Below are 12938 nucleotides of genomic sequence, written 5' to 3' on the forward strand. Positions count from 1 at the left end.
TCCAATAAAACAGGAGCTCATACAAATTCCAAAACACGAGGTAATACATCAGATACATAGAAATAGTCACCTAGGATCACAGGTAAACCAAGAACATAATCATCAGTCTAAACAGTAAAATATCAAAAAATAAATAATATGTACATTGAAACTGTAACCTATAGGATGCCAGGTCAATAGAGGAACCTGGCATCTGTCTACATAAGGTACTATCTACATTACATTTTAACCTTTGCATAAGCCTGCCTGGTGGTCGTCAAGGGCCAGGCTAGGGTCAGTGGTGGAAAAAGTACTCATTTTTTTTTTACTAGGTAACTTTAAAACAAAAACTAAAGTTAAATTGTATATCTTTTGTGAGTGGCAAATGTTTCACAACACCTACTCCATGAATTTCACCCCCGAAAGCCTTGTATTTATATATTTTCTATTGAACAGTGTCAGGGGAGACTCTCCCGCGAAAATGACGTCATCCGGACGGAAAAATGCACCGGTTTCCTGTTTGGCCAGGAACTACCGCACCGGTTTCCTGTTTGGCCAGGAACTACCGCGCTAATAACAAAAAGGAACCTCACGCTGATTTTAAGAGAATGTAGGATTGGAAGATCGAAAAACAACAGCAAAAGAAAACACAGCTCATGGTAACTAATGCTCCACTGGCTAAGAGAAACGATCCGCAGATAGTATAAAACAATTAAAATAACGCTTTTTGAAACGCTTCCGGCTTCTGGTGAAAACAAATGGAATTCTGGGTAATCGAGGACTACGGAAAATTGTATGCAGTGACGGTAGTGACCAGCAGAGGTTGCTAAAAATCATTATTTGTGAACCTGCATTGTACAACTTTAAGTAGAAGTATCAATACTGCAATATAGAAAAAAAGTCCGGAATTCAAAATGTACTTGAGTAACAGTACAAAAGTATGGGCATCAAAATGTACTTAAAGTACCAAAAGCATTTTAGAAGGTCCCATTTCACAAGTTTTCTAGAGTATATAAAATGTACAAAAATCCTTTGAAAATAGCAGATCTACAAGCTCACAACGCGTCGCATCGCGAAGCGTTGTGAGCTTGTAGATCGGCTATTTTCAAAGGATTCTTTTCAAATAGCCACAGTGTGTAAGGGCTGAAGTTGCGTACATGTTTTGTAAGCTAAATCTACAAAGTAACTAGTAACTGAAGAGTCAAGAAATAGTAATGGAGTAAAAGTACAATATTTGCCTCTGAGATGTAGTGGAGTAGAAGTAAAAGTATTGGAAATTGGATATACTCAAGTAAAATACAAATACCTCAAAATTGTACTTAAGTACAATTTTGAGGTATTTGTATAAGTACAAGTACTGTACTTGAGTATATGTACTTAGTTACTTTCCACCACTGCCCCTTTTTCTTTGACCATCACAGCTTTCTAAGTGTAATGCAAAAAAAAAGGTTACTGACAGCAAAGCCTTTCGGTCCCGGAGCGCCCATCGTTCCAGAGGCACCCCTGGTACCAGCTGGACCGCCTGGGCCGGCTTTACCATCGTCTCCTGCTGCTCCCTGGAGAGGGGGGGGGGGGGGGAGAGAGAGAGAGAGAGAGAGAGTAGACAAAACAAATACGTCACCCTCCATATCCAGTGGTTGAATTATAAACTAGACCAAGGGTTCCCAAACTTTTCAGGCTGTGACATCCCAAAAAAAAATCATAATTATTATTTGAACTGGGGACCCCCCACCCTGACAAGCACTTTGAATTGTTGGAGTTGAGACATTACATTTAGTTTAATCTCTCAAGAACAGATTCAGAGCTGCAAAGGTTAAAAAAAACAGCAGTGGGCGCTGTTTTTTCCTTTTTTTGACGATGGGTTCCCAGATTGCATTTAGTTTGAGTCGGTTCCACAGATAAACATTGTGAAAATAGCCAAACTGTATAGACGAATCCACAGACGCGCTGCCTGTAGCTGCCTGTAGGCGGCCATTGCTGCGGTGTCGCGTCCGCGGAGCATTGACACCGCAGCAATGGCTGCGCCCAGGGCAGCGTTCCGTGGATTCGTGTATACAAGCACTGCGAGGCGTTGCAAGCTGGTAGATCGGCTATTTTCACAATGTTCGCCTCTTTCTTGTGTAATATTTGACAATTTGGTCAATTTGGTATTAAGAAAGGTCCTTAAATTGTCACTTTAGAAATGTGCAGAATGCAGATACCCTGCATACACTTATAGGGTGACCACCTTCAAACAGGCCCATTGAGGGACAGATGAACCCGTTTCGCGGGACATCGCGGGACACATGCACGCGCGTGCAGCGCGGTTCTGGGTGGATTGGGTTCGTTGTTTTCCAGTTTTTGGTTTCTTTTTTTCGGTTTTAGGGTTAGGTTAGGGTTATGTTATAAAATTCATATTTTTGCCTGATTTTACCGATTTATTATAAAAAATATATATATATATATATTTTTTCTTCATATCTTTGATTTTCTGGACATTGCTCTGCTTGTGCGGGACGCGGGACAGAGGGTCCAATTTCGGGACTGTCCCGCGAATTTCGGGACGGTTATACCGTATGTTGGTTTGTTTACTGTTGAGTGAAAAAACAATGTTTCACATTAAAGCTATAATCATCTGGGGACCGCCCCAAAATAACCCCCACTTTTGGGAACCCTGGAACTAGACCATACATGGGCTACTGGCAGCTCCCACCTTCACTTAATGCGGCCCGCAGGTTAATATCGGAATACTGATATATTATTGATTTCAGCTGTTACAATTCCAAATATGCAAACATGACCCACTTTAATTACTTCAGTCTATATTAGTAGCTCAATGACTTATTTTTTTATGTCCAATATAATTGTATTTAAGTTCGTAAAGTTAACATAAGTAAATGCATTTGAAATAGAATACTACTTTACTTTTCAGGATTCCAATAAAAAAATAGCAAAAAAAAAAATCTGGATTGTAAAACAAATAATAGCAGATCTACAAGCTCAAAACACATCGCACTGCGACGCGCTTTGAGCTTGTAGATCAGCTTATTTTTGCTACTTTTGTGTGACAGAATGGCGAAGAACGGCATTAATTCACGAAAAAAGTTAAAATACGGAGGTAAGACGTGTCTGTATATCGTTGCTGTCCGGCAAAAACCAGCTAACTCCATTTTGACGCTTTTGCATTTTCTTCCATAAATCAGTGCTATAGACCATATTCACACGGCGGCCATATTGGAATTTAACATTGAAAGTGCCGCCACCCGGGGTGGCTACTTTCATTGACTTCATAGAAACATGGCCGCCGTGTGAATATGGTCTATTGAACACCCTTTACGTCTGTGTGTTGGTCAAACAAATATTGAACCAATGAAAAGTATTAGAAAGCGCTTCTGACAAAACCAGCTAACTCCATTGGATCCTCAAACTTTCTGCTAAACCAGTCTACCAAAGGGGGGTGGAGTTAGCTGGTTTAGCTGACTCCAGGCTCCACCCCCTTTTGACCTCCTACCTCATTGTGAGCTTGGAGGTCCATTTAGCTGTTCTTATCAATGATGAACAAAATCTCCTAACTCCACTTTTTCTTTTTCATTTCCTGAAAAATGAACATTTTGGAGTTAGCTGGTTTCTGCCGGACAGCAGAGATATCCAATGTGGCCCTCTGGACTGAGTGTGGAAATATAGTGGCCCTCTCCATCATCAAAGTTGCATCACCCCTGAACTAGACAATCAATAAGTTGTTGTGAAGGAGTCACCACTATACCATTGGTCCTTGCTTCCCTTCCTCTCCTCCAGAGCCCAGAAGGCCTGTCAGACCCTGGAAAAGATCAAAGGTCAAGTTTAGAAAACAACCTTATGACGTCACACCAAGCCACGACCCCCCAAAATAATCATATTTGAACTGGGGACCCCCCACTGGGGACCCCCCACCCTGACAAGCACTTGGAATTGTAGGAGTTGAGGCATGACATTTAGTTTGACTCTGTTCCACAGATGAATGTTGTGAAAATAGCCGATCTGCAAGCTCCCAACGCGAGGCGTTGTGAGCTTGTAGATCAGCTATTTTCAACATTTTTTGAAAATCAACTTGCAGAGAGTCAAGTTGAGATAACATAATCCAGCAAAATGCCCTTCATGGTGCCTTTATGCTTTGTCAAAAGTACATTACAATTGTTATTTACTACATTTTAACCCATTAAGACCTGAGGCGATTCTTTAAAAAAATGGAAATCCTAACAGTTTTTTGAAGAAAATATAAAAAATATTTTTTCACGATTTTTCAAAAATAGCAGATACAATACTCGGTGCCGCGCTATGAGCTTGTATATCTGCTATTTTTGAATTGCCAAAGAAATCTAAAGTGACACAGATGCGTTCCAGGTATTAATGGGTTAAAGTGAGGATTCATTTGAAAAGTCTATTGATTTACGAATACAAGAGATGTTTATCCAACTTTGGCACAATTATGAACTTAAATGTAGTAACATTGTATTGAATTTGGAGAAAAGGTCAAATAAAAATGATGCCAATAAGTTGGAAATGATTGACTATTGGTCAAAATTAGTTGGTCATATACTGTACAGTATGTATGTACACATATGACCTGCTATATATATATATGATAAGCTGTGAATAGAGTATGACTTATATTGAAGGACCCCTGGAGGTCACCGGACCCCGATTTGAGAACCTCTGCACTTGGCAAAGAGACTGAACGTAATAATCGTGTCCGCCGTACCCGTGCGCCTGTAAGCCCCGCCTCTCCATTGCGTCCTGGATCTCCGTTTGTGCCTTTGGCGCCGAGAGAGCCTGGCACACCTCTCTCACCTTGGGAACCCTGGGCAGAGACACGTCTAACATTCAGTATGATGGCAATGACAATCATGAGGATTACTATGACAATCATGAGGATTACTATGACAATCATGAGGATTACTATGACAATCATGAGGATTACTATGACAATCATGAGGATTACTATGACAATCATGAGGATTACAATGACAATCATTTTTCATTGTTATTAATTATTTAATTCCCGTCTTCGACACAATTAAGTTAAGTCGACGTACCTTTTGTCCAGGCAAACCATCTCCGCCAGGGAAACCCCTGTTTCCTGCAGCTCCCTGCAAAGTCACAGAAAACGATATAGTTACTACGACCATTCTTGTCCAGTTGCTGCTTGTACATAGCCTGGTAAACCCTCCCTCCGGAAATCTCATTTCTATTTGATTCCAGGAGTGAGTCTGGCCTGATAGCCCATTCTGCAATATTGGCTGTGGGCTGGAGTTGGGCGGGAGTAATAACGTTGACTGACAACCCCTTCAGCCAATGATAATTTTTCCCCTTCAGCCAATCAGCAGTTCACCAGTCTAATGTGACGCAACGGGACTTTTGAGACGACCATGCCCAAAATGGGTTGCCTTATTCGGATACATGGGTGTCACTGCCCGCCCCTACCGGTTCTCTAAATTTTTATTTTTAAATAGGCTTTGTCATGATTAATTGACCACATATATGAAGTTAAACAACTAAATTCTATCCAAACGATTTCTTATAAGTAAATTCCGTGCCTCAAAATAGAAGTTAGAGAGCTTTTTGAAGTCAAAAAATAGCGGAGAATATAGCGGACAGAAAAAGATGGCTGCCGTTCGTGTTTTGGGCTCACTCGAACTCGCCACCTGATTGGCCAACTGCCGCTGTCAATCACAGAACGATGTGCGACGACGCTGATAGGCTCGGTTAGTTGGTAATTCCACTAGAAACCCCCACAATGGGCTATCAGGCCAGACTCACTCCTGGAATCAAATAGAAATGAGATTTCCGGAGGGAGGGTTTACCAGGCTAGCTTGTACAGTATGTGCAAACATACCTGGCAACAAAAAATATATATTGTGTGCATATGACCACGTTCCATTGATCAACTTTCACTACCGTCAAATGATTGGCTTAGGAATGCAACAAAAACTAAGAAAGTCTCTAAAAAAGTCTCATGGGGTGTGTGATTGATAGAAAATGTGTATTTTTTGGGGTGAACTAACGTTAATACAGTGACCCCCAGTTTGATATAGAGTACATTAGGCCAGTGGTTCTCAAACTTTTTCATGTCAAGGACCCCCAAATTGACACTTACTAGCCCGCGGACCCCCATTTGAAAAGATATGCCAGGGACCCCCCCATAAGACAAGATTATTCTTTTACGGCTCTAGCAGTGATTCTCAACCATTTTAATTTCAAGGACCCCCAGTTTGACATGCATTAAGGCTACGGACCCCCATTTAATGGCATTTGTATCTCTGGGACCCCAATTCATATTGTAAAATCAATGTTCATTTAACAAAGTGTACAAATGGAACATTTGTACACTCTCAGAGTTACAGACCCATAAGGGTCCATTTGGCTCCTATCCGTCATTTAGCTGGGGACCCCCTGGAACCCCCTCAAGTACCCCTGGGGGGTCCCCGGACCCCACTTTGAGAACCACTGCATTAGGCCCCCATTTGATTAAACGCATATCTCTGATCTACAGTGCAAAAGGAGGTGTTGGACTCACGCTCTCTCCAGCAGGTCCTGGGTTCCCGATGGAACCAGGATCGCCACGCAGACCCCTCTTTCCCTCCTCTCCCATGGGGCCCAAGGGACCCTGCAGACCTGGGACACCCTAAAATGACATCAAAATCAATCAATCAATCAATCAATCAATCAATCAATCAATCAATTAAATAACATTGTTGTGTCTATGCAGTGGTGGGAAAAGTACTCAGATGTTTTACTTACTCTGTTACAAGTAAAAGGCCTGTGTTCAAAATGTTATTTGAGTAAAAGTACAAAAGTATTGGCATCAAAATATACTTAAAGTACCAAAAGTAAAAGTACTAAAATGTTTGAAAATAGCAGATCTGCAAGCTCACAACGCGTTGTGAGCTTGTGGATCGGCTATTTTCAAATAGCATAGGTATAAAATAGGGCTAAAGTGGTTTATTTTATCATTTATGTTCTATCATATAATTATTTATATCTGCAAAGTAAAAGTAAAAGTACAATATTTGCCGCTGAGATGTAGTGGAGTAGAAGTAAAAGTACTGAAAATTGGAAATACTCCAGTAAAGTAAAAAAAAATACCTCAAAATTGTATTTAAGTACAATCAAATCATCGATTCATTAATCAGTCGACAAATCAAGGAAAAGATGCGTACGTCAGTCATTCTAACGCTAAAGTCACACCGGCAGCAGCAGCGATTTCTATCACACCGTTTTATCGCAAAATTAAAGTGTTCAACGTATGAGTGATCGCTCTTAACCCATTAAAGCATACATGGGCAACTAGCGGCCCGGGGGCCACATCATGCGGCCCCACCTTCACTTAATGTGGCCCGCAGGTTAATTTCGTAATACTGATTATATTATTGATTTCAGCTGTTACAATTCCAAACATGCAAACATGACCCGCTTTAATTACTTCAGTCTATATTAGTAGCTTAGTTGACTAGTATTAAAATGCTATTGTCTTTTTTTATGGCCAATGTATTTGTATTTAAGTTCATAAAGTTAACATAAGTATAACTAAATGCATTTGAAATGAAATATAAATGTAACTTTTCAGGATTCCAATTAAAAAATAGCAAAAAAAAAATCAGGATTCCAATTCAAAAGTAGCAAAAATAGCAGATCTACAAGCTCAAAACGCGTCGCTCCGCGACACGTTTTGAGCTTGCAGATCTGCTATTTTTGCTACGTTTGTGTGACATAGAAGTACGGCATTCAATTACGAAAAATGTACGTAAAATACGGTGTCTGCCCAACTGTATATATGCAATGTGGCCCTCTGGAGTGAGTGTGGAAATATAGTGGCCCTCTACATCATCAAAGTTGCATACCCCTGCATTAAAGATTAAACACTACTTTGTCCAATGATAAGAATGCACGGGCATGCTGAATGAATTTTATTTCAATCTCACCGATTCTCCTTTAGTTCCCGGTTCTCCTTTGAATCCAGCCACACCTCCATCTCCCTGTGAGAAAAGATCACATGACCATGGCGATAAAGATCACATGACCATGGGGCTAAACACTGCACTCACAACTTATTGAATAACGTACACTATGGAAAAACCAAATGATTTCAAATATTGAAGTGGCGGTTGGAGGATCGATCATGAACATGGGATAGAATCAGTGGTGGAAAAAATACTCAAATGTTTTTACTTAAGTAGAAGTATAAATACTGCAAAGCAGAAGTACTCAGGTTACAGGTAAAAGTCCGGAATACAAAATTTACTTGAGTAAAAGCACAAAAGTATTGGTATCATTATGTACTTAAAGTACCAAAAGTTAAAGTACTAAAATGTTTGAAAATAGCCAATCTACAAGCTCACAACGCGTCGCGATGCGACGTGTTGTGAGCTTGTAGATCGGCTATTTTCAAATAGCCCAGGTATAAAATGGGGCTTTACTGTTTAATGTATGTTTTATAGCGGAATAATTTATATATGAAAAGTAACTAGTAACTAAAGTTTTCAAATAATTGTAGGGGAGTAAAAGTACAATATTTGCCTCTGAGAGTAGAAGTAAAAGAATAGACAATTGGAAATACTCCAGTAAAGTAAAAGTACTTCAAGAACAGTACTTGAGTAAATGTACTTTACACCACTGAATAGAATAGAATGTGTCAGGCTAGATGGGATGGTGTGTGTGTGTGTGTGTGTGTGTGTGTGTGTGTGTGTGTGTGTGTACCAGTATTCCCTTGGGCCCTGTCGTTCCTGTGGACCCCTGAGGGCCAGGGGGTCCGGGAGGGCCCAGTAGACCCGCTGGACCCTGGATTCCTGCAATACCCTGCAGGTGAGAGGAGCAAAAGGGAACACAAACTTAGAATCCACTGCTGAGCCTTCAGGAGATGCTGCACGTGGGCCTAAAGCCAGACCTAGAGTACAGAAGTCCTGACGTCACTCGTCCATCCCCTGGTTCGTAAAGTCATTTCTCTATGGAGAATAACATTGGGTCATCTTAGAATCGTCACTGTGGTCCAAAAATAAACAAACTGTCTCGGCGATATTGTCAGGGAGGTGGCTCTGTATCGTTTATGACAGTCAGTCACTTATGTTTGATACAGTCTGTTTCTGGCGAAACTTTTAACTAATTCGGCGGAAGTAACATTATCGTTTTCTCACCGTCAGTTGATGCTTCATATCCATAAGAGTCAAACCGCCGGGGTCATTTGTTTACTTTTGGAACACAGTTCTTATTTGACGCGATATTAAACACGCCTATGGGGATTCAGAACGGGTGTGGAAAACCGTGAACCAGGTAGGATGTGTAAATTACGTCAGACTTCGGTGCTAGCAGTGGTGGGAAAAGTACTCAAATTGTTTACTTAAGTAAAAGTAGCAATACCACATTAGAAATATACTCTGTTACAAGTAAAAGGCCAGTGTTCAAAATGTTACTTGAGTAAAAGTACAAAAGTATTGGCATCAACATATACTTACATATATAAGTACCAAAAGTAAAAGTACTGAAATGTTTGAAAATAGCAGATCTACAAGCTCACAACGCGTCACGAGCTTGTAGATCGGCTATTTTCAAATAGCCTATATATAAAACAAGGCTACAGTGGTTATTGTATGTTTTATAATGTAATAACGTATATCTGCAAAGTAACTAAAGTTTTCAAATAAATGCAGTGGAGTAAAAGTACAATATTTGCCCCTGAGATGTAGTGGAGTAGCAGTAAAAGTATTGGAAATTGGAAATACTCCAGTAAAGTAAAAATCACACCCTGTGTGAAGTGGGCGGTGTCTTGCTAGCTAATCACAATACTGAATGGAGTCAACCAATCATGTACAAAAGATAAATACATTTATTGAAACACTCTTTATGATGGACGAAACCATAACTTGAAAAAAACAAATTTTTGGTTTTTTTCAAGTTATGGTTTATTATATAGGGCTATGCACATGTGTCATGTGATACTGGCCAATCACAGTCCTGAATAGACTGTGATTGGCCAATCACAGCGCAGGATAATTCTACAAATTTCCTGGGCCCAGATCACAGCGCAGGAAAATGTACATTTTTCCAAATCTCACTTATAGGGGCGGTTTCACCGCCCAAAAATACCTAAAGGTTTTACTTAAGTACAGTAATTGAGTAAATGTACTTTACTGTTACTTTACACCACTGACTTATAGTTGCCCCCGTTGCTGTGGCAACTGGGGTGGCATTTCATTGACTTAATGGCAATATGGCCGCCTTGTAAATATGGTCTAACAGCGCTGGTCACATGGTTCATGTAAACTCGAAATAGTGACAAACGCTTGTACCTGTTAGACTTTGTTGTCACTATTCGCCAATAGAAGGCTATGTAGAAGACCTGGCCTGATGAAGTGAACGGAGGTGACGCAACTCTCCTTTATATGGCTCTGGTTATCTGTACTCGTGTCTTGTCTAAACCCAGTGGTTCTCAAACTTTTTCATGTCAAGGACCCCCAAATTGACACTTACTAGCCCGCGGACACTTATTTGCCAGGGACCCCCATTATTTTTTATGGCTCTAGAAGTGATTCTCAATTTTAATTTCAAGGACCCCCCAGTTTGACATGCATTAGGCTACGGACCCCCATTTAATGGCATTTGTATCTCTGGGACCCCAATTCATATTGTAAAATCAATGTTAATTTAACTCTGAGAGTGTACAAATGGAACCAAATGGACCTGTTAGGGTCCATTTGGTTCCATTTGTACACTCTCAGAGTTACAGACCCATAAGGGTCCATTTGGTTCCTATCCATCATTTAGCTGGGGACCCCCTGGAACCCCCTCAAGTACCCCTGGGGGTCCCCGGACCCCACTTTGAGAACCACTGGTCTAACCAGTCCTGTGATTTGCCAGTGTTTCCACCTGTGTCCTCTTAGTCTCCCAGCCTATCCCAGTGTTGATTGTCAGTTGTGTTCACCTGTGTCTAGTTAGTCCGTGTCTATTTATACCCTTGAGTTTTCAGGTGCCTGATTGTTTGTAAAGGTATGACACAGTGTTAGTTCCCAGCGCCTTAGTTTGTCCTAGTGTCGTATCTTTGCCCCTAGTGCTTAGGGTGATCATACGTCCTCTTTTACCCGGGACATGTCCTCTTTTGGGGGTCTGTCCGGGGGGGGGGTTATAAAATCCTTCAAATGTCAGGGATTTTGAGAGTTTAGGTAGCGTGTACTGTATCTGTGTATCAGTAGGGGGGGGATGTATCTTAGCAACAATGAAAGCGCTAACTCTCATTGGTCGTGTCTTGAGCATTTAAGCCAATGAGCTGCTGAGCAAACTTCCCAGACGCCAGAATCTTAAATGTTGCCATGTCCGCTTATTTACCGCAACTTCTGGACAAGATTTGGCTTGTTTTTCTGCCTTGTATTTGGAGGTATGTTTCCTTATTTCTCTCACGAGACTTGGCAACACTGCCTGTCAGCTGCATGCACACAGTCACAGCAACGAGACACACACACACACACACACACACACACACACACACACACACACACACACACACACACACACACACACACACTGGACAGTATACATCGCGCTGCCTGTCATTCATTGATTCTGCAAAAAAATGGAACCGAATTAAGGTAACCAAACCCCCCAAAACAAGTAACAAACCCACAAAAAAGATTTCCGTGCGCGCTGAGCGTGCGTGCATGTGCTTGAAGTGTCCTCTTTTTGTGAATTCAGAATATGGTCACCCTACTAGTGCTGTATTCCTAGTCTTCTCGTGCTCCTTTGTTTGTTCCTGGTTCCTTTAGTAAATAAGCCCTTTGTATTTGATCTGCCCTGCCTCTGCCTCATCCTCTGACTCTGTCCTGCATCCCGTTGTAAGCTTGTAGATCTGCTATTTTTGGTTCGCCACATCGCACACATATTTTTTTAAGAGTTTATGCCACAGTAGAAACGTTTTGGTTATTTTCTCATTTAAAAAAATGATGGCCTACAAAAACATAGCAGTTCAACCATAACATTGAGGTGTACATGAGGCTTAATAATATCCAAACCTGTAAAGTCAACAAATATGCAAAATGTGAACTGAATCGATTGACAGTTGGTTCATTGATGCCAAGGGGCCAGCTTCTGAGTTGTAAATTGAGTCTATATAGGAAGTGACAGTTCATACGAATGGCCTGTAGTTTCGCTGTTTTACCCCTGCTGTTGTCAGAAATAATTACTCTCCATTCAAGTGGGTGGGTTTTTGCCGAACTTTAGACTTCATTTTATTACGTTAATAAACATTGTCATAAATACTATATGTCGCTAGTTTAAAGTCTTCTTTCAATCACCATGATATGCGTTTTGGTAAATTACGTTCCCATTTATTTTAAAATGTATGATAAAGTAGTATTGTAGGAGGAGCGTGGCTACCTTGTTATGATTTGATTGACAAGCTATACAACCAATAGCATTCATTCCCCACCCCCGGCTCTGGTCTCAACCAATAGCATTCATTTCCGAGTGCATGGGATATGACGCGATATGACGCGATATAGAAAGATGGTGGATTTGAAATTGCTGAAAAATAGGCTTCATTTACGGTCTGTAGAGTCTATGGGCGTAACATTGTCCATCCTGTGATTGATGCTATAAGTCTAGAGGGACATCAAACATGGATAATGGTAATAAATTGTGCAGAGCTACTCACTGTTGGACCCTTGGAACCAGCTCCTCCATCTTGTCCTGCGGGGCCCTATTTAAAAAACACAAACAACACGTTATCGTCAGCGTAGTAGACCGTCCACGAAACACCAATCAAACACTCCCACACTCAAGAAGTACTCAGATATTTCACTTACGTAAAAGTAGCAGTACCACGATATAAAAATACTCTGTTACAAGTAAAAGGCCAGTGTTCAAAAAGTTACTTTAGTAAAAGTGCAAAAGTATTGGCATCCAAAAATACTTCAAGTCCCAAAAGTAAAAGTACTAATGTTTGAAAATAGCAGATCTAC

At 40.8% G+C, this 12938-nt stretch overlaps 1 protein-coding gene across 3 annotated transcripts in view; it reads right to left on the reverse strand.

Moving 5' to 3' along the window:
* Positions 1 to 12938, reverse strand: part of LOC308080681 (uncharacterized protein) — a 93410-nt gene that overhangs the window by 34754 nt on the left and 45718 nt on the right. For all 3 annotated transcript variants that reach the window (XM_080422606.1, XM_080422608.1, XM_080422607.1), the window contains 8 exons: positions 12632 to 12676; positions 8692 to 8790; positions 7917 to 7970; positions 6512 to 6619; positions 5031 to 5084; positions 4697 to 4795; positions 3722 to 3775; positions 1437 to 1535 (listed from right to left, as the gene is read on the reverse strand). In XM_080422606.1, the coding sequence (XP_080278732.1) occupies positions 1437 to 1535; positions 3722 to 3775; positions 4697 to 4795; positions 5031 to 5084; positions 6512 to 6619; positions 7917 to 7970; positions 8692 to 8790; positions 12632 to 12676 (612 nt within the window). The remainder of the gene's footprint in view (positions 1 to 1436; positions 1536 to 3721; positions 3776 to 4696; positions 4796 to 5030; positions 5085 to 6511; positions 6620 to 7916; positions 7971 to 8691; positions 8791 to 12631; positions 12677 to 12938) is intronic.

This window comes from Gymnoscopelus braueri, assembly GCF_963280865.1.
Source record: "Gymnoscopelus braueri genome assembly, chromosome: 24".
Lineage (NCBI taxonomy): Eukaryota > Metazoa > Chordata > Actinopteri > Myctophiformes > Myctophidae > Gymnoscopelus > Gymnoscopelus braueri.